The sequence below is a fragment of the Panicum hallii genome, chromosome 3 (genome assembly GCF_002211085.1).
Source record: "Panicum hallii strain FIL2 chromosome 3, PHallii_v3.1, whole genome shotgun sequence".
In the NCBI taxonomy this organism is placed as follows: Eukaryota; Viridiplantae; Streptophyta; class Magnoliopsida; order Poales; family Poaceae; genus Panicum; species Panicum hallii.
The window spans coordinates 12,782,417-12,807,236 of record NC_038044.1 but is presented as its reverse complement, the minus strand read 5'-3'; the positions used below and the strand labels follow the sequence as shown (position 1 = coordinate 12,807,236).

Sequence of the window (24,820 nt, the reverse complement as noted above, 5' to 3'; positions counted from 1 at the left end):
TGCTGATGATCTCTTTCTTTTGTTGATCCCTGCCGGTGTTTCGAACCGCCGACCAGTGAATTTGTGTTTGTGCGTCTGGCCCGGATGGTGTGCAAGGAAGGTATAGAGGGTTATACTGGTTCGGGCAGAGTATCCCTACATCCGGTTCGGGCTGATCGTATTTTTGCACTGGTTTGCAGTAGGGGTTACAAACGCATGAGAGAATGGACGAGAGAGGGAACGGGCTTCCAAGTCTTTGGCGGCGAAGTGTTGTGTGGGTGCGTGAGTGTTGTCCTCTTCACTCTCTGTGGGGTCCTCCCCTTCCCTTTTATATGCCAAGAGGCAGGGGTCGGATACACGAGGGGGAGAGAGGTCGCCGGGATCCCGCTTTTCCTCCTCCCTGCGCGTGGTCCCCACTGGTCCTGTAGATGATGATGGGGTGTCCCTGCGCTGTTCCCTGGCGCGACGTGCGACGTGCGTCTCAATAGGGCGGGCGGCGCGGGGCCCCGACGTGCTTGGTGGGTGACGTGCGCCTCAACAAGACGGGCGGCATGTGTCAGACCCGGGGCCACCGGGCTGGGCATGTTGTGTAGTCTAAGAGATTAAGCCCGTCTTATCTCTTATTCATTCTGTTTATCTCTTGTTTATCCCGTTTAAATAGGAGATAGGGCTAACCAACATGGAGAGGATCTACTCGAGATCAGTTCTGGTGTGATCCCTCGGTGGGGGTTGGTTAGCATCTTTGTAATTCTGGCCTCTCAGATATATAAGGGAGGTCAGAGACCCCCCTCGAAACAGAAGATCATTAGGTCATTCTACACCAAAGAGAATACAAACCACCATACAGGACGTAGGGTGTTACGCTCCGTGCGGCCCGAACCTGTCTAAAATCTTGTGTTCTTTGCACCTTCGAGTTCCTGATCTCGGCGTTCCCTCACCCAAAACTTACCACCTTGGGTATATCCCTCGGTGGGCAGCCGGTTAAACACCGACAGCTGGCGCGCCAGGTAGGGGGCGCGTCGAAGATCCGCCGGCGAGCTCGATGGCATCTTTCAGTTTCATCAGGTCAGTACCCTCTCAGGGTACGACATTTGTTTTTGGCTCGTGGGTTTGCGTCGCAGATGGTGCGGGCGACTTTCAGCGATTCCTCGTCGACATGACGCCAAGAACCGTCGCTGCGGATCCTCGCAGCGGCCTCGTCAAGTTCGTCGACGAGCTCGACAATCTGCCGCTCCACGCTTCCGCGGCACAGGTCGAGATGGAATCTATTCCAAGCTCGACTTCTTCTGGTGTCGCGACAACTTCCCCTGGTTTGGACTTGTTCCAATTCAGGGATTCGCTGGGTCGGACTCAACCCGGCCTGCGCGAATCGGCCACTGATCTTCAGGAGGCCAATGCGCTCAGATCCCTCTTCATGTTAGAGAAGGATCTGGATCTGCTGCTCCGGGACGGAAACCCCGAAGCCACCGCGTGTCGGGGGGCTTCGGGTTGTTTTGGCCCCGGTGATTTGGTGATCGCTTCCTCGCCAAAGGGACACATCGTGCATTGGAAGGGCATGAAGCTCTCCAATCTACTCGAGGCAGAGAGTCGGCTCGTGGCTCACCTCGAGCCATTGCCTTTCCAGGAGGGCAGGCCGTTGGCCACCGCGGCGGAGGAGTCGACGGAGCTAGTCGACGAAAGTTCTCATGAGCTTTCCTCCCGCCAGGTGCTGATGGCCGAAGAAGGCGAGGACGGTGGGAATCTCCTCATCGACAACTTGGATGTGATATCCGACGATGAGATCACGGCCAACGCCGGTAACGAGAACGACGCCGATCGTGAGGCGCGGAGGGCCAGGAACAGGGCCCGAACGATCCGGCGAAGGAGAGCTAACGAGCGAAGGCGATCTATGCATCGCGAGCTCGACCCCGAGTTTGCTGCTGTAAGCGAGCGGGGCTTCAGGACCCCGGTGGCCAACATTGCCAGGGTCACGGCCATTCTCGAGCGCAGCCATGACCCGGAGGTACGTCAAGCACTCCTCTTTGCGCAGAGGGCTTGGATCCAGTTGGATCAGCATAATCCGGCGTCCATCATCCGGGAAGAGCGCGTGGACGAGAGCCGGAGCCAGGCTCGCAGTCGAACGATTGGTGGTCGTCCTCAAAATCATATCAGCAACGACAATGCACGCGCGAGCCAGGCCCCTGGCGGGAGGCAACAGCCACCGCAAGGGGGTCGTCCGCGACAGGCCAGTCGACGACCTCCTCCAGAGGACCTGCGCCAGCACATCAATGACGGTCGCGACGCGCGCACCGTGATCTTCTCCAGGCGCAAGACTCGCGAAGAAGTCGAAGCTGAAGGTACTGATTGTAGCGATCGATTTCCTGCTTTCTCTGCTCGTTTCAGCAGCTACAAGTACCCGGAGGGCTTCAAGCCGATCGGCATCACCAAGTACGACGGCAAGCAGGCTCCCCAGCAGTGGCTTCGTTGCTACTCCACGGCCATTGACGTTGCGGGGGGCTCAAATATCACCAAAGTCGTCTACTTCCCGATGGCTTTGGACCCTGCGCCGCTCACTTGGCTGGAGAGCCTCGGCAGCAACTCCATCGACTCCTGGGAACGACTTAAGAAGGTCTTCATCGATAATTTCCAGAGAGCAATTACCCGTGCAGGTACTCGACACGATCTTGCCCAGTGCAAGCAGGAACGTAACGAGCTTCTACGGTCCTACACGCGTCGCTTCTTCGACGTCCGCGCCACCATCGCGAACATCTCGGAGGAGGACATCATCGACTGCTTTTACAACGGCATCACTGACCCGAGCATATACAGAGATTTCGGGCGGAACAGGCCGAAAACCGTTGCGGGCCTTTCGTGATATGATGCACGATTGGTCCGAGCAGGAGGAGAAGATGCGGGAGCGGTTCCCGCGGCGCCATGATAGCAATCTGCGGCGCCCAAACGACAACCGCAGCGACAAAGGCCAGCGGGACTTTTCCGGGCCACCCCGGAAATGAAAGCCAGATGATGTCATCGCGGCTATCGATCTTCCTTCGCGGGGCAAGAAGTCGACAACTCAGGAGGAGTTCGAGAAGCTCCTACAAAAGAAGTGCCCGTGGCATCCAGGCGCCAACCACGCTGCCATCGACTGCTATCACCTTCGGAGGACGTTCAGCAATTCCGGTGGCGGCAGGAAGAACAAGAAGCCTGTTGACAAAGAACCCGAGGACGATGATCAGGAGGATCATGGGCGCAATCCGAAGTTTCAGGATGCGTCAAAGGTGGTCAACGTCATCTTCGGGGGGGACGAGGACTTCTGTTCCAGACGGGATCAGAAGCTGCTCTTCCGGGAGATCATGTCCATCGAGCCGGCGGTACCACGACCACTCCGTTGGTCGGAGGTCCCCATCTCGTTCTCTCGTGATGACCAGTGGACGAGTTTTTCTGAGCCCGGCAAGTTTCCCCTGGTTCTGGATCCTGTGGTGGCGGAGGTCAAGCTTACCAAGGTCTTGATCGATGGCGGGAGCAGGCTCAATCTCATCTTCGTCAGCACTCTGAAGAAAATGGGCCTGGATTTTAAGGACATGCTGGTTCCCAGCAAATCCCCCTTCTACGGCATTGTCCCAGGTAACGAGGCGCATCCGCTCGGTACGGTGGTCCTCCCAGTTACCTTTGGCACGAGGGAGAACTATCGTACCGAGTTTATCAAGTTCGAGGTGGCTACCTTCGACTCCTCTTACCATGCAATACTGGGTCGTCCGGCACTTGCCAAGTTCATGGCAGTGCCGCATTATGTCTATCTGCTTCTTAAGATTCCAGGACTCGGTGGAGTACTCACCCTCCGTGGTGACCTGAAGAAGTCCTACGATTGCAATCAGGAGGCGATCCAGTACGCCTCGACTACTCGCGTGCCAGATGCTTCGGGAGAAGTACTCGCGGCCGCGCAGCAGCTCTCCCAGACCGGGCTGGAGATTCCATCCAAGAAGGCTAACAAGTCGAGCATCCAGTCGACTGACGATGTGGCCCTCAAGACGATCCAGCTCCAGGAGGGAGATTCATCCAAGACCGCCATCATTGGTGCGGGCTTGGGTGACAAATAGGAACTCGCGCTCGTCAGCTTTCTTCGGGCTAACCGAGACATATTCGCGTGGAAACCAGCGGATATGCCAGGGGTGCCTAGGGAGTTGATCGAGCACGCCTTGAATGTACACCCGAAGGCTACGCCTAAGAAGCAACGCCTGCGGAGGTTTGCCCACGACAAGCGTGAGGCCATTAAACGGGAGATCGCTAAACTTCTCGCGGCTGGATTCATTAAAGAAGTAATCCATCCAGAGTGGGTAGCGAATCCCGTCCTTGTAAAGAAAAAGAATAATGAATGGAGAATGTGTGTCGACTACACCGATCTCAACAAACATTGCCCAAAAGATCATTTTGGGCTGCCGCGCATTGACCAAGTCGTCGATTCGACGGCCGGGTGTGTCCTTCTTTGTTTTCTTGATTGTTACTCAGGGTATCATCAGATTGCGCTCAAAGAGGAGGACCAAATCAAGACTGCATTCATCACCCCGTACGGAACCTACGCCTACAAAACAATGTCCTTCGGGTTGAAAAATGCAGGTGCGACATATCAGCGTGCAATCCAGATGTGTTTCGCGGATCAGCTGCATCGAAATGTCGAGGCTTATGTGGATGACATGGTCATCAAGACCAGGGAGTCCGATAACTTGATCGCGGATTTGGAGGAGACATTCAGCAGTCTGCGCAGATTCCGGTGGAAACTCAATCCCACCAAATGCGTCTTCGGCGTACCTTCAGGGAAATTGCTCGGGTTCATCGTCAGCAACCGAGGCATTGAAGCCAACCCTGTGAAGATCACGGCCATCACTGATATGGAGGCTCCGGCCACAGTCAAGGATATGCAAAAGTTAACAGGTTGCATGGCGGCTCTGAACAGGTTCATCTCCCGGCTCGGGGAGAGAGGACTACCCTTCTTCAAGCTCCTGAAACGACAGGATAAGTTTCAATGGACGGAGGAGGCCGAGCGAGCTTTACAAGATCTGAAACATCATCTGCAGTCACCTCCAATCCTCACAGCACCACTGCCAGGGGAGGATCTACTACTTTACATTGCGGCAACAACTCATGTCATCAGCAGTGCTATTGTAGTCGAGCGAGGCGAAGAAGGCCATACGTTTGGAGTGCAGAGGCCTGTCTACTTCGTCAGCGAGGTCCTCTCCGAATCCAAGGTACGGTATCCCGCTGTTCAAAAGCTTTTGTACGCTATCTTGATCACATCCAGAAAGCTGCACCATTACTTCGACGAGTACAATATCACTGTGATCACGGACTTTCCGCTGGCGGATATTCTGCATAATCAAGAAGCCACGGGACGTATATCCAAGTGGGCAGTGGAACTGGGGGATTTGTCAATAGACTTTAAGCCACGCACTGCAATCAAATCACAGGCTCTAGTCGACTTCATGGCTGAGTGGAGAGAGCATCAGGTCCCAACTCCAGTGGACAAGCCAGAGCATTGGACCATGTATTTCGACGAGTCCCTCAAGCTCGACGGCGGTGGCGCTGGGGTTCTGCTTATTTCCCCACGAGGTGAGCAGTTGAAGTACGTCCTTCAGATCCTGTGGGCGGTATCCAACAATGAAGCCGAGTACGAAGCTTTGCTTCACGGGCTTCGTTTGGCGATATCACTAGGGATCAAGCGACTACTTGTATATGGTGACTCTCTTCTTGTTGTTCATCAGGTCAACAAGGAATGGGATTGCAACAAGGAAACAATGGACGCTTACGTGCAGGAAGTGCGCAAGTTGGAAAGCAAGTTCTCCGGCCTGGAAGTTCATCATGTATTGCGGGAGCACAACGTCGGCGCGGACATCCTGTCTAAACTGGGGTCCACGCGCGCCCAGGTCCCGCCGGGAGTCTTCGTCCAGGAGCTCAACCAGCCATCGATCAAGTCTTCTCCGCAAGTAGCCATCGACGCGGGTCCCCAACAACCCGATCGAGAGGTTATGGTGCTGGAGGAAGACTGGCGAGGGGCTTTTATCGACTTCATACGAGATCAACGGTTGCCAGCGGGAGTCGACGCCAGGAGCGCTCACGCAGCTCGCATCTTGCGACGAAGCAAGGGTTTCGTCCTGGTCAACGACAAGCTCTATCGGCGAGGCGCCCGGTCAGGGGTTCTCATGAAGTGCGTCACCAAGGAAGATGGTTACGCCATACTGCGGGAGATCCACGATGGCGTCTGCGGTAATCATGCGGCTTCAAGAACGCTGGTGGGGAAAGCCTACCGAGCCGGCTTCTGGTGGCCCACCGCGGTGACCGACGCGGAGGATCTCGTGCGCAGGTGCCAAAACTGTCAATTCTTCGGCAAACAGACGCACATTCCAGCTCACAGCCTCATCACCATACCGCCGTCCTGGCCTTTCGCCTGTTGGAGTCTTGACATGATTGGGCCCTTCACGACAGCACCAGGCGGTTTCACCCATGTTCTGGTGGTATCGACAAGTTTACCAAGTGGATCGAGTACAAGCCGATAGCCAAGCTCACACCAGATCGGGTCGTCGACTTCATCTCAGATATTCTGCATCGTTTCGGCTTCCCCAACTCCATTATCACGGACTTGGGATCAAACTTCACGGCGAACCAGTTCTGGGAGTTCTGCGAGAATGCTTGCATCGAAGTTAAATATGTCTCAGTCGCACACCCGCGAGCCAATGGACAAGTCGAGCGGGCGAACGGCTTGATAATCGACGGTCTCAAAAAGCGACTATATGATGAAAACAGCAAGAAGGGAGGCAAATGGGTACACGAGCTGCCGCATGTAGTCTGGGGGCTTCGGACTCAGCCGTCCAAAGCCACAGGCCAAACACCCTTCTTCCTTGTATATGGATCCGAAGCCATTTTACCAGCCAATATCATGTGGAAGTCCCCAAGGGTCGAAATGTACAATGAAGGCGAGGCGGACGAGGCGCGGCAGTTAGAGCTCGATTCTGTGGAAGAAGCTCGTTGCACCGCTCTTGTCCAGTCAGCCCGGTACCTGCAGGGGATCCGCCGATACCATGATCGCAACGTCAAGGAGCGGTCATTCAGTGTTGGCGAATTGGTCTTGCGTCGTATCCAGGACGAATCTGGCCTACACAAGCTCAACTCAAGGTGGGAGGGCCCGTTCGTCGTCAAGCAGGTCACACGGCCAGGGTCGTATCGACTACAGTGCCCCGAAGGCCAGGACGTCCCAAATTCCTGGAACGTCCAACACCTGCGCAAGTTCTACCCATAAGCAAATGCCTGCTGATATCCGAATTCCCCGAGGGCTTGGAAGATCTCCTTTCCCCGATTCATATTGGAGGCTACGAGCCACAATATTCGGGTCGCACATTCCCTCTCCGGCGCACGACAGCCACGGCCACGGGCGAAACTCTCGTGTAAGCTGGCTACTCGTCGTGAATAAAGTTATGACTACATTCACAACTTATCGACTTTATTTTTTGTCGAACCATCCACTTCGGCTAAAACTCCTCGATATATCGAGTTCCGCCGCGACCTTAGGTGGTCGCACGCGACCGATGTCGCACTTTGTCCAACTCAGTTGATCCGCTCGACTGGCTAAAAAACAGCGCGTTGGAAAGGCTCGCATAAAGAGCCACCTCGCCTGCATCCTGAGTGGCTGCACTCAGAACAGTCATGTTTTTGCCAGAAGAATGGCCAAAACGCGGCAACGACCGCACCTGCTCCTAACAGGCTCGATCCGTCCGCCCGGGTCTCACTCAGCTTACGGAGCACGCTCACAAGCAGGAGCGATTTTCGACTACACTCAGAGTCGCCGCACTCGAGCTAGTCCTAACCTTTTGCCCTATGCACGGCAGCCCCGCGACGATGCTCGCGTTCTTTCCTAACTAGTCTAGACCTACAAGTTCGGGTTGTGGATACCTTGTTAGACGAGTTCCTACACGGAGCTATGGCTACCTTCAGGGTCGTTGCGCCCCCGGGGTAGTGTCTACTACTTGCGCCTTGTAAGCCTGGGCACCCGCCCAGCATAGGCACACACACACACAAGTAGAGACATCAAAATAACCATATATACAAGAGAATGATTACTTGTTTCTCATACCCTAATCCCGCAGCACACTGTGTACAATTTGTTCTGCTACAGGTTGGGCTTCTCGCAGGTACTCTTCAAAACGCTCGTCCGAGCAGTCCGCCGCCATCCCCTGCGCAAAAATGCCTAGCTGCGCATTCGGCACGAAGGACTTTACATATGCGAGGGCGTTGCTCACGCAAGCGACTGGAGCTTCGGATAGGAACTTGAGCATTTTCTTCGGGGCTTCACGGAGTCGCTCCAGCAGGGGCCGCGGGCCTACCTCGCCTTCTTCTGGGGGATCCACCATGTCCACCAGCTCCTGGGCGGCCCCCGGAGGTCCTCCAGCTCCTTGCGCATCTGCTCGTCCTTCTCGCCCAGCGCCTTGACTTGCTGAAGGCAGTCGACGAACTGACGCTCAGTGTCGCCGATCACCTTCTGCAGCTTTTCGACTTCATCTGTACGACGATACAGCATATTCTTCACGTCAGTAAGCAGCTCCTCTTTGTATTTCGTTATTTTCCTAAGCTCTGCGGCAAGGGTACTTTAGCATCTAAGGAGACTCACTAAGGAAAAAGTACTCGAGGAAAGCGAGAGCTTACCTTGGTGCGCCTTTTTCTCTGCCTTGAGCTGCTCCTGGTACTCCGCTTGTTTCTCCTTGAGCTGTTGCTGGAGCTCGGAGTTGGCCTTCTCCATGTTTTTCAGGTCATTCTTGAGCAGCCAGGTCTCTCGAGTCCTTTCTTTCTTTAGTATATCAAGCTCGCGCTGCATATAGCAATTCTTCGTCTTCTCCTCGGAGATGCGCTTGTGCAGGGCACCTAACTCCCGCGCGTCACTCACAACCGCGCGGAGTTTATCCGACTTCTTCTGGGATTTGGTGATTACATGCTGCGCCAAAGGAGGAGAATGAGTCCTAAACAACTCATCAACGCGCGCACCCGGACCATTACCCGAGTATTACCATGGAGAAGTCGTATAACTCCTTGAAGGTGCTCTTGAAAGTCTTCACATTTTCGGCCGTCAGCAGAAGATCATCCACCAGGTCGGTGGTGATGATGTCCTGGTGCCCTGGCCCAGCCCTCAGCACCTCACGAGGACTCCCCGAGGGCCCGGCGGCTTCTCCGGACGGCGGCGGTCGGACACCTGCGAGCATGCGAAGTGGTCACCACATTATGCCCGGACCCTGGCATCAAGCCGCGGGCGGGTAAGCACGTACCTGCGCCACCGGTGGGAGCGGCACCAGGGGCCACGACTTGTTCCTCGCCACTGGGCCCGGCTCCCTCTTGTCGGGACTCGGGAGGCGGCAAGTCGGGGGCCCCCGCATCTGCTTCTGGGGCCACGACTTGTTCATCGCCACCGGGTCCGGCTCCCTCTCGTCGGGACTCGGGAGGCGGCAAGTCGGGGAGCCCCGCATCTGCTTCAGGGGCCACCTTTGCGGGTACGGGTCCCCCAGGCGCCGAGGGCTCGGGGGCTGCTGCAGCTGAGGCAGGCGCCGCAGCCCTGCTCGGCTCCAGCTGGAGTTGCACCGCACTTGCAGCCCTGGTGACATCGACAACATGGTTATCCACGCGGGCACGGTCAAGATCTTCAAGCGATTGAAGTAAAACTTACAGTGTCGACTTCTTCTTGGCAGCCTTCTTCACCCGCCAGGCCCGCCGAGGAACGCTCGTCGCTGATGGCGAGGCCTGGCCGGCTGATGGAGGGGTTCCCGCCACGGCAATTGTCACTGCCGCGGCGTCAGAGGAGCCTGTCTCCACCCTTTCGGGTTCAGATCCGGATGGCAGAGCAGGAAGACTGCAAGGGGGTGCTGTCAGTACTCAGCACCATGGAAACTTTGGAACTGGCCAAAATAGCAATTCCGTACCTGGAGGACTCGACTTCTTGAGCCTTGCGCTTGCGCACCTGGCGCTGGCCCTTCGGCACCGGTGGCAGAGCGCCGGCCAACTCCACGCTCTGATCGGAGGAGTTGTTCCCGCGCGGCTCCCCCACGGTCCCTCCGCTCGCCTGCGAGCCCACGCACTCCGTGGACTCGCTGCTGCCTTGAACCGCAGTATGGCGTGCCGCCTTGGTGGCAACGGCGGCAACAGGGCGCGGACCTCCCTCGGCTTCTTCCCCCGCTGGCAAGTCCACGCGTTCGGCGGCCTCGTTGCGGCTTTGGGTCGCAGCAAGGCGAGCCTTCTTGGCCGCCGTGACTGCAGAAGGAAGGAGGTGATACACTCGGGGGAGGTCCGGCTGCGGCGGGTAGCTGCAGTACAGTTCCGAATGTCCCTGCGGAAAGTCCTTCAGTTCAGTACCGGCGCAGTAGTCGATTTCTTCAGCAAAAGAAGTCGAGCACTTACCGGCGGGGGCGGATGTTGCACGGAGTACAAGGTGGGTACGTACGGCATGGTGTTCACGTCCAGCAGCACCCGCTGAACCCGCTGGAGCGCGACTTCATCTGGCACCTCCTCTGTGCACATGCGAGAAGGATCAGCAGGGCCAGTGTACTCGAAGCCCAGGCAACACCTCTGTTGGATGGGCTGGACGCGGCGCTTGTAAAAGGAGAACATGATGGAGGCGCCGGTCACCCCCTCCTTCTTCAGTGCATCGATGGCCTCCAGCAGCTCCTTGACTTGAATCATTTCCATGCCGGAGGGTTCAAGGTTCCATTCCCCCCTCACCACGGGCGGTTTGCTCGACTTCGTCGGCAGGGGGGGAGCATGGTTCTCGATGTAAAACCAGAGGTTTTCCACCTAGGAAGGTTGGAGGGGAATCTATATGCAAGGTATTTTTCGCCGGCCTGCTGTCGCAGTTGGATGCCGGCGCCCCCTACCACGGCGAGTTTTTTCGTGGTTGGCTGGGGTTTCACGCGGAAGAGGAAGCGGAATAGATCCCAGTGGGATTCAATTCCGAGAAATGCTTCACAAAAGTGGATGAAAATGGAGATGTGGCAGATGGAATTCGGGTTGAGGTGATGGAGCTCAAGCCCGTAGTAGTAAAGAAGGCCGCGGAAGAAAGAACAAGTGGGGAGGGCCAATCCCCGTTCGGCAAAATGGTAGAATGTGACGATTTCGTCGACATTCTCCATGGGGAAAGGTTCACGGAAAGAGGGGCGCCAGTTGACGAGATTTTTCTCTTGCAGCAACCTCTCAGAAACAAGTTTTTTCAGATTGTTGAGGGAGCACTTACTATGTGTCCACTCCGCGGTTGTTGGTTCCGCATCCTTCTTCATTCCCTCGATCTCTGACTTCTTGGACGTCATCTCCGATGCGCCGGCCACGAGATGCTCGGGGGCTGCGGGGAAAGGGGCGGGGAGGTCGGGGTGGGAGTTTTTCTTGGGGGAAGGCGGCGGCGCTTGGTTTGGACTGGGGAATTTGGTGGCTCTTGATGGAATGCAGATTGAAAGCGTGGTTTTTTTTCTACAGTTATCGCGGGGTTAAATAACCAGCGGAGTGGGGGAAAGATACTGTTCTGAAGTTCAAGAGTCGTTTCGTGGAATATTCAGAAGATGAGGGGTCATTTGGTGATCTGATTAGATTGCACCTTTGATTAATCATTTTTTCAGGGCTAATTAGCCCGAAAAAAGGGGTTTTTCGAATCTTTGGTCTAATTACATCATTTGTACCATCGCTTCGGTCTCCCCGTAACGTGTCATTGTTTAGCCTGTATGCCACGATTTTTGGACCCTTATCTCCAACTTTGTGGGATTTGGATTCAAGGCTCGGGGGCTGCGGGGTACGTGGTATCGACTACTTATTTTTCAAATTTCTTTGAAGGGTAAGGAAGACTACAGACAAGTGGGACCCTCAGCCTGATTCTCCGATTCAACCTAAGGCTCGGGGGCTACTCCATATGGAGTGCGATTTTGCAATCGCACGCCATATCAGAAATAAAATTCGGGGCATGAGCACCTCCTAGCTTCGATGCAGCCAAGCGAGTACTCGAAGAAGGACTTCAAGACAAATCATCAGAAAGAAGTCGAAGACTGCTTCGAAAGTACTCGATAAGCCTGCAGTACTTAGCTACGAAGAGCTCGGGGGCTTGTCAGACCCGGGGCCACCGGGCTGGGCATGTTGTGTAGTCTAAGAGATTAAACCCGTCTTATCTCTTATTCATTCTGTTTATCTCTTGTTTATCCCGTTTAAATAGAAGATAGGGCTAACCAACACGGAGAGGATCTACTCGAGATCAGTTCTGGTGTGATCCCTCGGTGGGGGTTGGTTAGCATCTTTGTAATTCTGGCCTCTCAGATATATAAGGGAGGTCAGAGACCCCCCTCGAAACAGAAGATCATTAGGTCATTCTACACCAAAGAGAATACAAACCACCATACAGGACGTAGGGTGTTACGCTCCGTGCGGCCCGAACCTGTCTAAAGTCTTGTGTTCTTTGCACCTTCGAGTTCCTGATCTCGGCGTTCCCTCACCCAAAACTTACCACCTTGGGTATATCCCTCGGTGGGCAGCCGGTTAAACACCGACAGCATGAGCCCCCGCGCGTTCTACGACTTGTCCCCTGGCGTGGCGGACATTCTCCAGAGGTCATGTCGAGGCACGTCCTTACCCATCCTCGTGCCAGAGGTTCGTCCCCGGCACGACCTGTCATTCTACGAGACCCTGAGGACCCCACATCCCTGCGGCGGGTACAGCCGAACCCATTCCCTTAGGGTCAGGCGAGGCCGCGCTCGCATCCTTGGGTCGGACGAGGCGGAGCCTGACCTCTGGTGGTTAGGTGAGGCGGCTCGTGCCCTTTGTCTAGGCTTGGTATTGGCCGTCGGTGCCTCTCCTCCTGGTGGACCGTCCGTGGCTATACGGTAGTCCGATTAGGCTGAGCCGCATACTGCGGGAGAGCTAACTCGTACTTAGCTTCCCAGGGAACATACTTTTGGGGGGTCGTGATACTTGCCCCCGACAATTCTTTCTGGAGCTTTGCGTGCATCATGCAATCAATGCCAGTAGTTTCCAAACTTCTGTTGGCTTGCATTTGTTGGTGTTTAACCTCTAAGCTCACCGAAAGATATCCTGAGGTGGTAGATTACAGGTGGGTGTCGCCGAGATCAGAAACTTGAAGGTGCAAGGAACATGAAATTTTGGACATATTTGGGCCGCAGTATGCGTAATACCCTACGTGTGTGGTTGTTTGTATTGCCTTAGATGTGGATCCTTTAGAGGGGGTCCTTGCCCGCCCTTATATAGTCTGGAGAATAAGGTTTCATAGAAATTCTAGTCTAATACTAGCTTAAGAGTTCTACCCGGGTACTACTTGGGTAGTTTCCTTCTGTTCCGACTAGTCCTACTACTGTACAAGTAATTGTAATTGGTGTAGGACGTGGGTTATGTCACATCCCTATGTACGCCATGTGCGTAGTGCCGTGATCCCGGGACAGTATCCGCTCTGGTACTTATTCTGCATCTTATCTCAAACAAGATACATATTTGCCGCAAAGCTCCCAGCTGGGAGTCTGTGATCAGAAAGTTAGTGAATGTCAAACTGTAGCTCTTGATAGAGTATTTTCCGTTACTGCAATTGATGTGGTCACTTTTTACTCTAGGAATGGGGCTTGGCTGAATGCAGCACACACATGTTCGCTGCCGTCTTACTGGGACTGTTGGCATCACTGCAGGTCTGCAGCTGTTGCCATGCCTTCACTATCTCAAACCTGGACACTTTTGCTTGGAAATGCTGGGAGCCATTGGATCTGAATTGGAGGATGGGTCTACAGGAGTAAGTTACAGCATGACTTAAAATTCACTGAATCCTGATCCGGCCAAATGGACCATTCGCCTATTCAAATCCAACTTCAAAGTTTCGCCCAGACCGGAGGAGACATGCATTTTTCTTTTTCTTTTTTTTTTTACTTCTAGGAACATACGGTAAGCATTTAGCCGACCTGAACTTTGTCACCGAAAGGATGAAATATTTTGGTGCATCCAAGATTTGTGAGGTTTAGGGGAGAGGAGAGACAAAGAAACACCTAGCCTATTACATTGACTAACTAAACTGATCGCTTCAAGGCCGCATGGCTGTTCCCTGCTCCAAACTTGTCTCGCGGTGTGCCCATAGGTTGGGGTCATCAGCAGCTTGCGCCACTTGATCTGGAGGAAGGAGATGGTCTCTGAAGACTCTTGCATTTCTGTTCTTCCAAATTTTTCCTAGTAACGCTATCACCACACATCGCTTGGTCCGCATGGAAGCTGCTGCATCCAGAGCGCAGAGAGCCCAAAGGTTGCCCAACTGGCTCGTACCGGCCAGCTTCAGACATCGCAGCCATCGCCGACGGTGGCCATGAGAGCAGTGAAGCAGGAGATGCTTTCGTGACTCAAATGAAATAGTCGGTGTGATGAATATGGAACCATCCGGTTGCACGGTGGTGGGCGAGATGATGGCGGAAGTTTGCCTGAGCAACAAGAGGAGGAAAGTCATACCATCCAGTGGCGTGGTGCTGCTGCCAGACGAGATCATTACGGAGGTGTTACTGCGGTTGCCCATCAAATCCATCCTGCGCTTCCGGGCCGTTTGCCGGTCCTGGGCTGCACTGCTCTCGTCCGAGGAATTCTGCAGCCTTCACATGGCGATGGCCGAGGTGAAACCATCGCCGCCTAAGCTGCTGTTTGTCTCACCTACAGAAAACTTTGATTCCACTGCAGTTTACTCTTGCTCGCTACTGGACCACAGAGATGACCTTCTCTTCACCCTTGACTATGCCCGTGGCAACTTCGTGGATGTGGTGCCTGCGCCGTGCCATGGCCTGACCCTTATATACGATGCTGTTGTGCCAGCATACTATGTGTTAGCAACCGACTTGCGCCTGGACTCTGCACGCGACGTCGTGCGCGAACGGCCCGCACTCCGCGCGACGTCGTGTGCGAACGCCCGTCCTCCTCGCTCTCCGCACGACTCGGCGCGCCGCAACTCCATCGCTCCTGTAATCCAGGCCGATTAGTTAGTCCGCTCTCCTGAGCTGTACGTGTATATATATTGTACACCAGAGATCAATAGATGTTGTTGTTGATCCAATTCATCTTTACTCTATGTCTGCAATGCAGCCACACGGGCAGTCACACGACTGCCACCTTGCTACGACGTGCCATATGCCACTGCTGGGCTTGGATTTGATGCAGGATCAGCTATGGTTGCCTGCATTGGTTGATTGAACCTGCATTTTTTGACAAAATGCCAAGGGCTGCTATCATATCCTTCTCTCACAAATGAGACCTTCAGCTGGGTCCGTTCACCATCTTTTGCGGTATCAGGAGCCCACTTGATTGAGCTTGATGGTCACTTGTGTATGGTCCGCGACCTTCGCAAGGGCTGCCTGCTGGTAGTATGCTGGAGATTTGGAAGCTCGAGGACTATAGCTCTCTGGTGGTTGGTCTCTGAAGCATCGAATTGATTTATTAGGGCATATGTCAAGAGATTTTGTTGAGCCACAGGTTGTGAAAGTTATTGGTTCCTTTGGCAATAGCAAATCAAGCAAGAGGATAATCATTGCAACATCAAAGCACAAGGTGTTTGCATATGACCCTTTGTCTGAAACACTAGAAAACATCCCCTCAACCATGGAGATTCATGCATCTCATCAAATTGAGCCCTCTGATATCAGATTCAGTTTATTTAGAGAAAGCATTGTCCCTTTGCATAAAACAAAGGAAGAGATTGCCCTCTCATCTCCTTTGGCTCAAGCGACTAAAGAGATCCTGCTTAGACTCCCAGCTGAATCAGCGCTAAAATGCAAACTAGTCTGTAAGCAGTGGCTTACATTGACTAAGAGTGAGAGCTTTGCCCATGCATTCTTTTTGCATAAGAATATGGACAAAAGGCTGAAGTTGTTGGCAAGGGCACTGGACAACCAGGCTTTAGTTTTATTCATTTGAACAATTGGGTTCAAGAGGCATCTAATAAAGGTGTATTGTTGGACACAAAGGCTGTTTGCTCGAAGCCTTGCCATGGGTTAAATCTGGTAAGCATTGAGAAAAAGGACTATCTGTACAACCCATGTACAGGTTTTCACGGGGTCTGCGTGAACCAGCATCTGCATATGCGCCAGATGTGGAAAGTACCCATTGATCGCGTTCCGCAAGAAGCCCACCCATTTTCAGTCGGGAATAGGAATGTTGGCTTGGGGTTTGACCCGTTGTTTCAGGAGCATATTATTGTGGAATTTTTTTATACTTTGAAGGACTATAAGTTCTGTCAATATCTCTTGACATGCTCTCTGTGGAGTTTCAACTCTCGGCGTCTCCAGCAGCTTCCTCCACCGCCTCTTCCTGTAAATGACGTGCCTCCTGCCTATTTGGAAGGGATGCTATACTGGATGAGCGAACCAAGGTTAAGTCAGAGTCACAAGCGAGCCGTTGTACCAGAATGCAGCACCAAATGCACGCATGTTGGCTGCAGGGACTCAACAACGGAAACAGTCTTTGGATCGGTGCGAGTCCTTTGGTCAGCCTTCTACTGCTTCATTACAGAAGAGTTTGCCACTCTCCAGAGGCCGATCTGATGAGCCAGATAGAATGAGTAAACCTATGGCCCTGGTTCCTATGCTATATGAGGAGAGCCTGGCATATTATCCCGGTCCATTGAAAGCAGGAATTTTGAAATAACGAAGCCGGCATTTCCATGGTTAGACACGTTGGCTCTCGGCTCGGACGCACGCGCGCGATCAACCCTGCGTGCGTGACACATGAGCGTCCCCGGCCCTACTCCGAACGGTGAAATCGGAACAGCAACCTGCTTGCTCCAGTCAAGATAAGATGGCAACCGATGCGATGTGTACAATCTGCTGCAGGGTGTACGATCCCTGTGATGCTGTTCCCCTGGCCGTTGCGCCACCGTTCATGTACGATACGCTAAGCCTTCTTTCTACTCGACGGGCGCTACACGTGTACACATGTACATGAAAAGGAACTAGGGGGGAGAGAGAGTACACCTTTTTTTTTATAACAAAGACAGAGCACACTTGAGCTACAACTACATAAACACACGGACCGCGTATAAATTCATTGGGGGGAAAGGTTTAATTACTGAAACTAATTAGTCTATGCTTAATATGCCCTTGTATGTTTTAACCAAAGCACACCATAAAATACAATATACTTTATTCATAAGGATGGTTCAATTCAAATTTTGAATGAAATATGAGAGAATGATTGAGATCTCTTTTTTGTTGGGGAGATTGAGATCTCTTTGATCTCGAAGGCTAAGCGTCCTGTTTTCGCTTTTGAATTGGCTTGCGGGCTAAACAGTGACAGCCTTTACGGCCCAATTATCCTTGGCTAAAACTGAAGGCCCAACTACAAGGCTTCGTTTTTCGTAGACGAAAAATAGAAAAAGAGGCACATCCTCCGCCGTAACCAAATTGATGAGGGGAGATCGAAAGTCCGGGCGGCGGCGGATTCGACTTAGCAGCCACCACTGCGGACAAGATGGCGGCGGCGTTATCGCAGCTGGATGACGAGATCGTCCACGGCATGGCCATCGGCGCGGTCTTCACCGATTACGTGAGTTCCATTGCTAAAGTCCCCAACCCGCCCTCTCCCTCGAGGGTTTCCGCTCCGCACTAATTCGCCGTGGTGTCTGCTCGAATTCGGCTCCAGGCCGGGAAGATAAACTGCCTCGACTTCCACCGCAAGGAGGATCTCCTCGTCACCTCCAGCGAGGACGACTCCATACGCCTCTACAACATCACCAGCGCGACGTGAGCATGCTGCCTTGCTTGATTTATCCTAACTTCTTTGATAGAGCTGTAATGTGAGTCTGATGTGTGAGATTGCCAAATCTGGTCGGGAAAAGGTTCGCTGTACCGATTGATTCAATGAACAGTTTGTGTTGAGATGTGATTTTACGGGGTGCCCTATCGTTAAGAGGCTCAGATTTTCAATATGTTCATGCTAGAATCAATATTACAGATCTCTTACAAGCTGCTGAAGTTAATTCCTCAATGGGTAGATGCAGCATGTTGGCCAATGACCAATTTAACCCATTTGATAAATATACATGGATAGTGCCTTAGTGTTGCTCTTCTGTCATGGTGATCATATTGCTAGAGATGTGATGTACTTGTGCTGTCAGGCAACATTTGCTCATTCTTAATGTTTTCTGAAATCCTCAGCTCATCCAGCAATTTAGCTTTGATACCGTGTTTTTGCTAGTCCTTTTATTGTTGTCCATGGTTGATAGAAGTTTGCTTTGTTCCATGTACTTAATCAAATTATTCAGTAAGTCACCATTTAAGTTTTCTATCTACAACAATTGTAGTAATCAGTGCTAGAACTTGCTGACGGTTGTTTCAGGTTGCTAAAGACTACATACCATAGGAAACATGGTGCTGACCGTGTCTGTTTTACTCATCATCCGAGTTCTATCTTATGCTCATCAATATACAACCTAGAGTCTGCAGAGTCACTTCGTTATCTGTCATTGTATGACAACCGTTGCTTAAGATACTTCAAAGGGCACAAAGACAGGTTTGTTTGTTTTTCTGTCTGCATTTCTTGTTTCTAGCAAGAAATTTTGAGGAGCAGATGCTGAGCAGTATTCCCTTTTCATCTCAGGGTTGTCTCATTATGTATGTCACCCGTCAATGATAGCTTTATGTCAGGATCACTTGATCACAGTGTCAGAATATGGGATCTTCGCGTAAATGCTTGTCAGGTTGGCTACCAATCTTCAGCAAAACTTGTGCTCACAATAGCAACCATATATGCTCAGTTTACATTTATCAGATGAAAGATACTATTTATCCTCTAAGGTCTTTCATGTTTACTCATCTATCATTCAGGGCATACTAAGACTTCGAGGTAGGCCTTCTGTTGCATATGATCAGCAAGGACTTGTTTTTGCTGTAGCAATGGAAGGGGGAGCTATTAAGTTATTTGATTCCCGATCATATGATAAGGTACCTAATGAACATAATACAGAAGAATCCTATATTTGTGGAAGGGGTGCGAAATATTTATCTCATGAATATAATCCAATTTCAGGGTCCGTTTGATACTTTCTTGGTTGGCGGAGATACAGCTGAAGTTTCTGACATCAAATTTAGTAATGACGGCAAGTCTATGCTTTTGACTACCACTAACAACCATATCTATGTTCTGGATGCATATGGAGGTGACAAGGTCAGTTAAATTATCATGGCTCTTTTTTGCCTCAGATACTGTTCCTTGTGGTGCACCATTTGCTGCTTTATCATTGATGTCCTTACATCCTATTGTTGATATTTTGCTAATATCCAATGTAATATGCAGAAGTGTGGCTTTAGTTTAGAACCATCTCCCAATGTAACAAATGAAGCTGCTTTCACTCCAGATGGCCAGTATGTCATTTCAGGTAAAACTACATCCCAGTACATATGCTAGTTCATAAGAAAAACCGCCCTTCAGCTTCCCTGCAGTTAAGGCCTATACCATTGCTCAAATTTTAAAATTGCCTCCAACTCTGCCTTTTTATATATGTTGGATCTACTTTTGTGATGCGATCTAGCAAGTAACAAGAATTCACCAGTATATTATTTGCCTTCAACTTTTGTCACTGACCAACCATGTGAAAATCAATATTTATTAACATGATTTAGACACCTATTTTGCCTCTCAAGTGTTTATGACCAATAAAAAATTACAGTGGTGATCATCGTACCATATGGTAGTATGTTGTGCAAGCATTGTTCTGGCACATCACTGCTGCTGCTGCTGCAAGTAGTGTCTTATATGCTCTTATGAATGAACCTTGGAAACAATTACCTGTTGCATTGTGAAGCTATTGGTGAAAACAAAATATGTTTGGTTTTGCAGGATCTGGTGATGGAACCCTGCACGCTTGGAACATCAATACAGTACAAGAGGTGCTTTTTCTTAATTAGGCTTTTAATATGTATGTATTGTTAAGTTGCTTGTCTTAATGTCAGATTTCTTTTGCAGATTGCTTGTTGGAACAGTCATATTGGTCCTATCACAGCTTTGAAGTGGGCCCCTCGTCGAGCAATGTTTGCAACTGCATCAACTGCCCTAACTTTCTGGATTCCCAGCCAATCGAGTTAGGTTTAGGTGCCCGGAAAAAAGGGGAGAATTTCAGATATGCTAACTTAGCAGATGTTTATATCTTGTTCTTGTGTGTAAAAGGCCATCATGTATGAATATCACTTGTTTTATTACCGTCTGCGGAAACAATGACATAGTTCCTGGCAGGTTCTTGTTGTAGTATGGTTATATTGTTAACGCACATAAAGTTGTCTGCATCATTTACCCCCCAAACTGACAGTCTCTCTGCACTTCTGCATCATCCGAACTGAAGAAGACTAGAAGAGTCACCTGTAAGGCTGTAACACATTCACTTGTTCCTTATTGGGATCACTAAGGGTCCGTTTGGTTGGGGAGCCAACTTGAATGGAACGGTTTTATTCCAATTTCTGAGGATGGAGCCGCTCCGTTCTACGTTTGGTAAGGAGAACGGAGCCGTTCCATTTTTTTGTTTGGTTGGAGAGTGCGCTAGAATAGAACCGTTCCATTCTGTGTTGGTTGGAAAGCCAGGTGAGTATAGTTAGGGGCCCACCGGGGGGGGGGGGGGTCGAGCTCCAGGGCAGCCGTGCGCGGGCGGTGGGGGGGGGGTCCTCCAGGCCGCCGCGCAGGCCAGGGGCGGTGCCCAGCGCAGCCGTGCGGCGCGGGGGGGGGGGGGGAGGGGGGGCGGCGCCGCGCAGAGGGAGGGAGAGGGGTGGTCGCTCACCTGCAAAGGAGCGGGCGGTGATGGGCACGGGGCTCGCGCGCGTGGGAGGCGAGCGCTCGCGTCTGCTCGTTTTTACCGAGCCGTCTCGTTCCGCATCTTCGGGGTATATTCCTCTGCGGGAGCCGTTCCGCAACCAAACACATCTAAGAATGGAACCGCTCCATTCTATTTCCACTCATCCCACCAACCAAACAGACCCTAATATAACATGGGCATGTTGTTGGAGAATCATTTTAATTTATTCATCTGTAAGTAGTGCTTGTTGCTCACGCTCCTGGTTATAAAGTTCTCTCCTGTAATGGAACTTTTGTTTCCACTACACTTTTTTCCCATAAAAGTCATACAGGATGCAGGTATTTTCCTACACTCCTTCGCTTCCTCGAGTAACTAGCATCAGCAGGCCTGTATAATCATTGGCTTCCTTGATCACGTCCAAAGTCAATTCAGTTTCACCACTCCACCTGATTCTATTATTAATTTCCTCGACAACGATAGAGGCTTATCCTGGATGTACGCTTAGAATTTACTTTGGAGGGTGGTGCCAACAAAAAAAAAAGGAGAGAAGCAAATAACATGAAAGGATCCAAATAACGAAACAACCAATGCACTGTCTACAGCATGCGGTCCATCAAACCGAAATAGAATCTTGCCTCGTTATTATCCAGAGCAGCAAGGTGCATCACACTACATCGAATTTTTGAACTAGAAGCGCCACATCTCGGACCAGGAACTCCAGTTTTCTGTCAAGCATGCAATAGAGCAACGGCTCCCTATCCAAGAGCACCCTACTTCTGCCTCTTGTAGATCTTGTGCAAGAAGGACTTCAGTACATTCTGAACGGCGATGCTCGGCTGGGCTTCAATATCGGCAATCAGCTTCTTGTAGCTCTCATTCTCGTACTCCTGGAATACAGCCTGGAACAAAATTTTAAACAAAATGTCAAGTCTTGGTCATGGCCTCAGGTAGTGTTTGGACATGTCACATTTTTGGACTATGGGAAGTAAAGAAAAAGTGCAGCCATGTAGCTGCTACTTCATCCATTTAAAATACCATTTCAGTACCATACACATCTAAGATCAGCCGTCAAAATGAGGATAATATGAAAATAACACATCATTTGTATGGTAACCCTACTTGAACAAGTGATAACAATCCACAGATGAACACAAAGCATCATCAAGGGTAAAGAGTAAAGACAAACCTCTAGGCTGAGTTCTTTGTAGAGATTCTTCACTTTTGCCACACAGGCTGGATCTTTCTTGCCATAATTTTCCTGCAGGACATTAAATGTTTAGACAACAGTCCTCAAAAGAATTGAGAAGTGGTTTGAAGATTACTTACAAATAGAATGCGCTTTTGGCTCTCATCAGCACGCTCAAGAGCTTGCACAACTAGCCAGGAGCATTTGTAATCTTCAATGTCAGTTCCAATCTATATAAAACTTGATCAGATAACAAGAACAAAAGAAAAACTTTCGATGACAAGATGTTCATTGAAGTTAATCCAACATATAAATGCACTAACCTTGCCAATGAATTCAGGGTCACCATAGCAATCTAGATAGTCATCCTGCAAGGGAACAATCATATATTATGCTAAATAGAGTAATGCTTGTGGCAGGAAATGGTTCATATTGTTATGAGCAGCCAAAATAAGGTTACCTGGACTTGAAAGTAAGTTCCCATTTCAACAAGAATGTTCTCTACAGCACTGTAGTTTTCCAAATTCTCACCAGAGAGCAGCAGTGCACATGCAACCTTTTGATAAAGCATCGTATTAGTGACAATGCATCTGTATTGATAATCTAGATGGAGATCATAAGAAAATAGTATATGCAAAATAGAAACAGAAGGTTAATTACCGGCAGATAAAATGAATAGTAGGCTGTCTTGTATTGAACAATACGCCGGTGACTGCAGTAGTTCCAATTGTATGAAATCAACATTAAATAGAGGTTACAGCCTGAATCAGAATTACCAGAATATGCTACTACATAAAAAAAAAAGCATTTCTGTAAAGCTAAACACGACAACATGAGAAAAAAATACTTTGTTCACGTGATAATTGAATATAAAAACAAAGGATTTCCCAAAGTCATTGGGTATTAACTTACACTGTTATGTTGTATTTTGTTAAATCTTTTTCTCCCTCATGAGTTGTGATAAGGTCAAGCAGCTGACCAGAAGCTGTCTTGAACTCAACCTAGGAAGATAAGAACACATAATCAGGACTTGTGATAATCTTAAAGCTTGGGTTAAATATAGATGTACATCACAACATATAGTTACCTCATTGAATAAATCGAGGAGATCAGCATAGTAAGGTTTGCCCTTAAAGTGGCGCCGGAGGATCCTTGAAATATGGTTGCGAAGGATAATCCCATCATTCACTGCAATGAAGCCAACCTATTGCAGAACAGAATGCACCTTAGATATTACTTAACAAATGAGAATTGGAAAGTGGTCAGCACTGAAAATACTGCACAAAGGGCAAGCAGAATATTCAGAATTCTGTTCCGCTAACCTGAGGCACCCTGAACCAACAAGGCTGGCCTCGGCGAGTGTGGGAGTCATCCATGATGTCATCAAGCACCAGAAAGAAAGCTTGAAGCTGTAAATACAGAAGAGATCTGGGTCAGCTCTGGTTGCTTTACAGCTAGCTATTGTTCGTAACACCGAGGAGGCGAGGAGAGAAACATTACCCATTCAATGCACCAGCCAAGAGTGCAAGCAAGAAACATCTCCTCCTCGCCCAGAACATCAGCACCCTTCAACAGCTTGTAGCTGTCAACCACAGAGAGCCCACGGTTGCACTTTCCTGCCATTGAACAACAACTATGAATCAGAACTGAAACTAGTTTCCCGTATGATGTAAAAGAAAGCAAGTCGGAATAATCTCCTCACCTCCAAGTACATTGTAGTCAATCATCTGCTCAAGGGAGAAGATGGAGAAAATGTTAAATAAGCGATGCACATCAAAAGTACTAGCTAACAGAACTAACAGTAAGCAGTCTGCTTATAAAGACCCAATATCCACTTTTAAGTGTTTATATTCATTAATTACTGGTACTACTACTGTTTACATTCAACTGCAGAGCTTATGAGCTCTGCTGTGGTTTTAGCTGCAATTCACGTCCGTTTGGTAACAGCAGACGCAGTCAACCCCTGCTCAACTGAAAGGGAAGTTTCAGTCCGTACTTGCTGATCCGTTCCAGCCCACGTAAAAACTAAGCAGCAGCAATAAGCAGCTCCCAGAGTACTAATCCTGCTTCATTTATTTACCCGTGATCCAGCGGTTTTCTTCCTCATTTATTCGCCCACGTCCACGTGCAAAACCAAATTAATTCTACTCCCACACGAGCCCGGTGTCGCACGGGCTAACAGCGCCCGCCGATCCGGGCTGGAATCTAGCGGAGCCTGAGGAGGACTCGCTCTGCCGCGGCGACGCGGCAAGGAAGCCCCCGCGCCACAAGGATCAAGCCAGGAGGCAGCGACAGAAAAGGAAGGAGGGCGGAGGGATGGTTACGCGGTCGATCCACTGGTGCGAGTCGGCGGTGAACTCGAAGGCGGGGTCGGCGAGCAGCTCCTCCTTGATCGTCTTGTAGATCTGCGCGAAGGCCGCCCTGGTGTCGGCGCCGCCGCCGGCCGCGCCGTTCCCGCCCGCCGCCATTGCCTCCTCCTCTCCCCGGCGAAGCAGGCGGGGGCCGAGGCCGAGGAGCGAGAGCGATTGAGGAGGGGGAGCCGAGTGTGACGCCGCTGCTGCGCAGGCGGGGGTGGTGGGGGCGAAACCAAGGCAACGTGGGACGCGGCTTTATTTAGGACGGGGCGGGGGCGGGGGACGGGGGTGGGATGGCAACGACGGCGGCAAAGCTGGAGGGGGACCGGGAGGGCACGCGCGGCGCGGCGCGAGCGCGACACTGCTGGCAGGCAGGCAGAGTGGTGGTGTGCGAGTAGGAGTTGGTTTGGGTCGGGGCCAGGGAACAAACAAACGGGACGACGACGGAGGGAAACAAAACCAAACAGGGGCGGGGCACGTCCTGTTGGATCCAGATCTGCTTGTTTATAGTTTCCGTCGCGT

The 24,820-nt window shown here is 51.1% G+C and overlaps 2 protein-coding genes and 1 pseudogene across 2 annotated transcripts; 2 read left to right on the top strand and 1 right to left on the bottom strand.

Moving 5' to 3' along the window:
• Positions 1–14,405: 14,405 nt before the first annotated feature.
• LOC112885228 lies at positions 14,406–16,523 on the top strand (annotated as a pseudogene).
• Positions 16,524–17,335: 812 nt separating this feature from the next.
• On the top strand, positions 17,336–20,274 carry LOC112886262 (protein ANTHESIS POMOTING FACTOR 1). Its single transcript, XM_025952100.1, has 9 exons — positions 17,336–17,523; positions 17,620–17,720; positions 18,316–18,489; positions 18,577–18,676; positions 18,804–18,920; positions 19,006–19,143; positions 19,273–19,354; positions 19,816–19,865; positions 19,942–20,274. The coding sequence occupies exons 1-9, from the start codon at positions 17,449–17,451 to the stop codon at positions 20,059–20,061; spliced, it is 957 nt and encodes a 318-aa protein (XP_025807885.1). The 5' UTR covers positions 17,336–17,448; the 3' UTR covers positions 20,062–20,274.
• A 1,030-nt stretch (positions 20,275–21,304) lies between these two features.
• On the bottom strand, positions 21,305–24,514 carry LOC112886261 (farnesyl pyrophosphate synthase). Its single transcript, XM_025952099.1, has 12 exons — positions 24,269–24,514; positions 23,647–23,671; positions 23,445–23,560; positions 23,267–23,353; positions 23,032–23,148; positions 22,857–22,945; positions 22,605–22,656; positions 22,405–22,500; positions 22,268–22,312; positions 22,085–22,174; positions 21,945–22,016; positions 21,305–21,657 (listed from the first exon to the last, which is right to left on the bottom strand). Exons 1-12 carry the CDS (start codon positions 24,410–24,412, stop codon positions 21,529–21,531), a joined length of 1,062 nt encoding a protein of 353 aa, XP_025807884.1. The 5' UTR covers positions 24,413–24,514; the 3' UTR covers positions 21,305–21,528.
• Between the last annotated feature and the right edge of the window lie 306 nt (positions 24,515–24,820).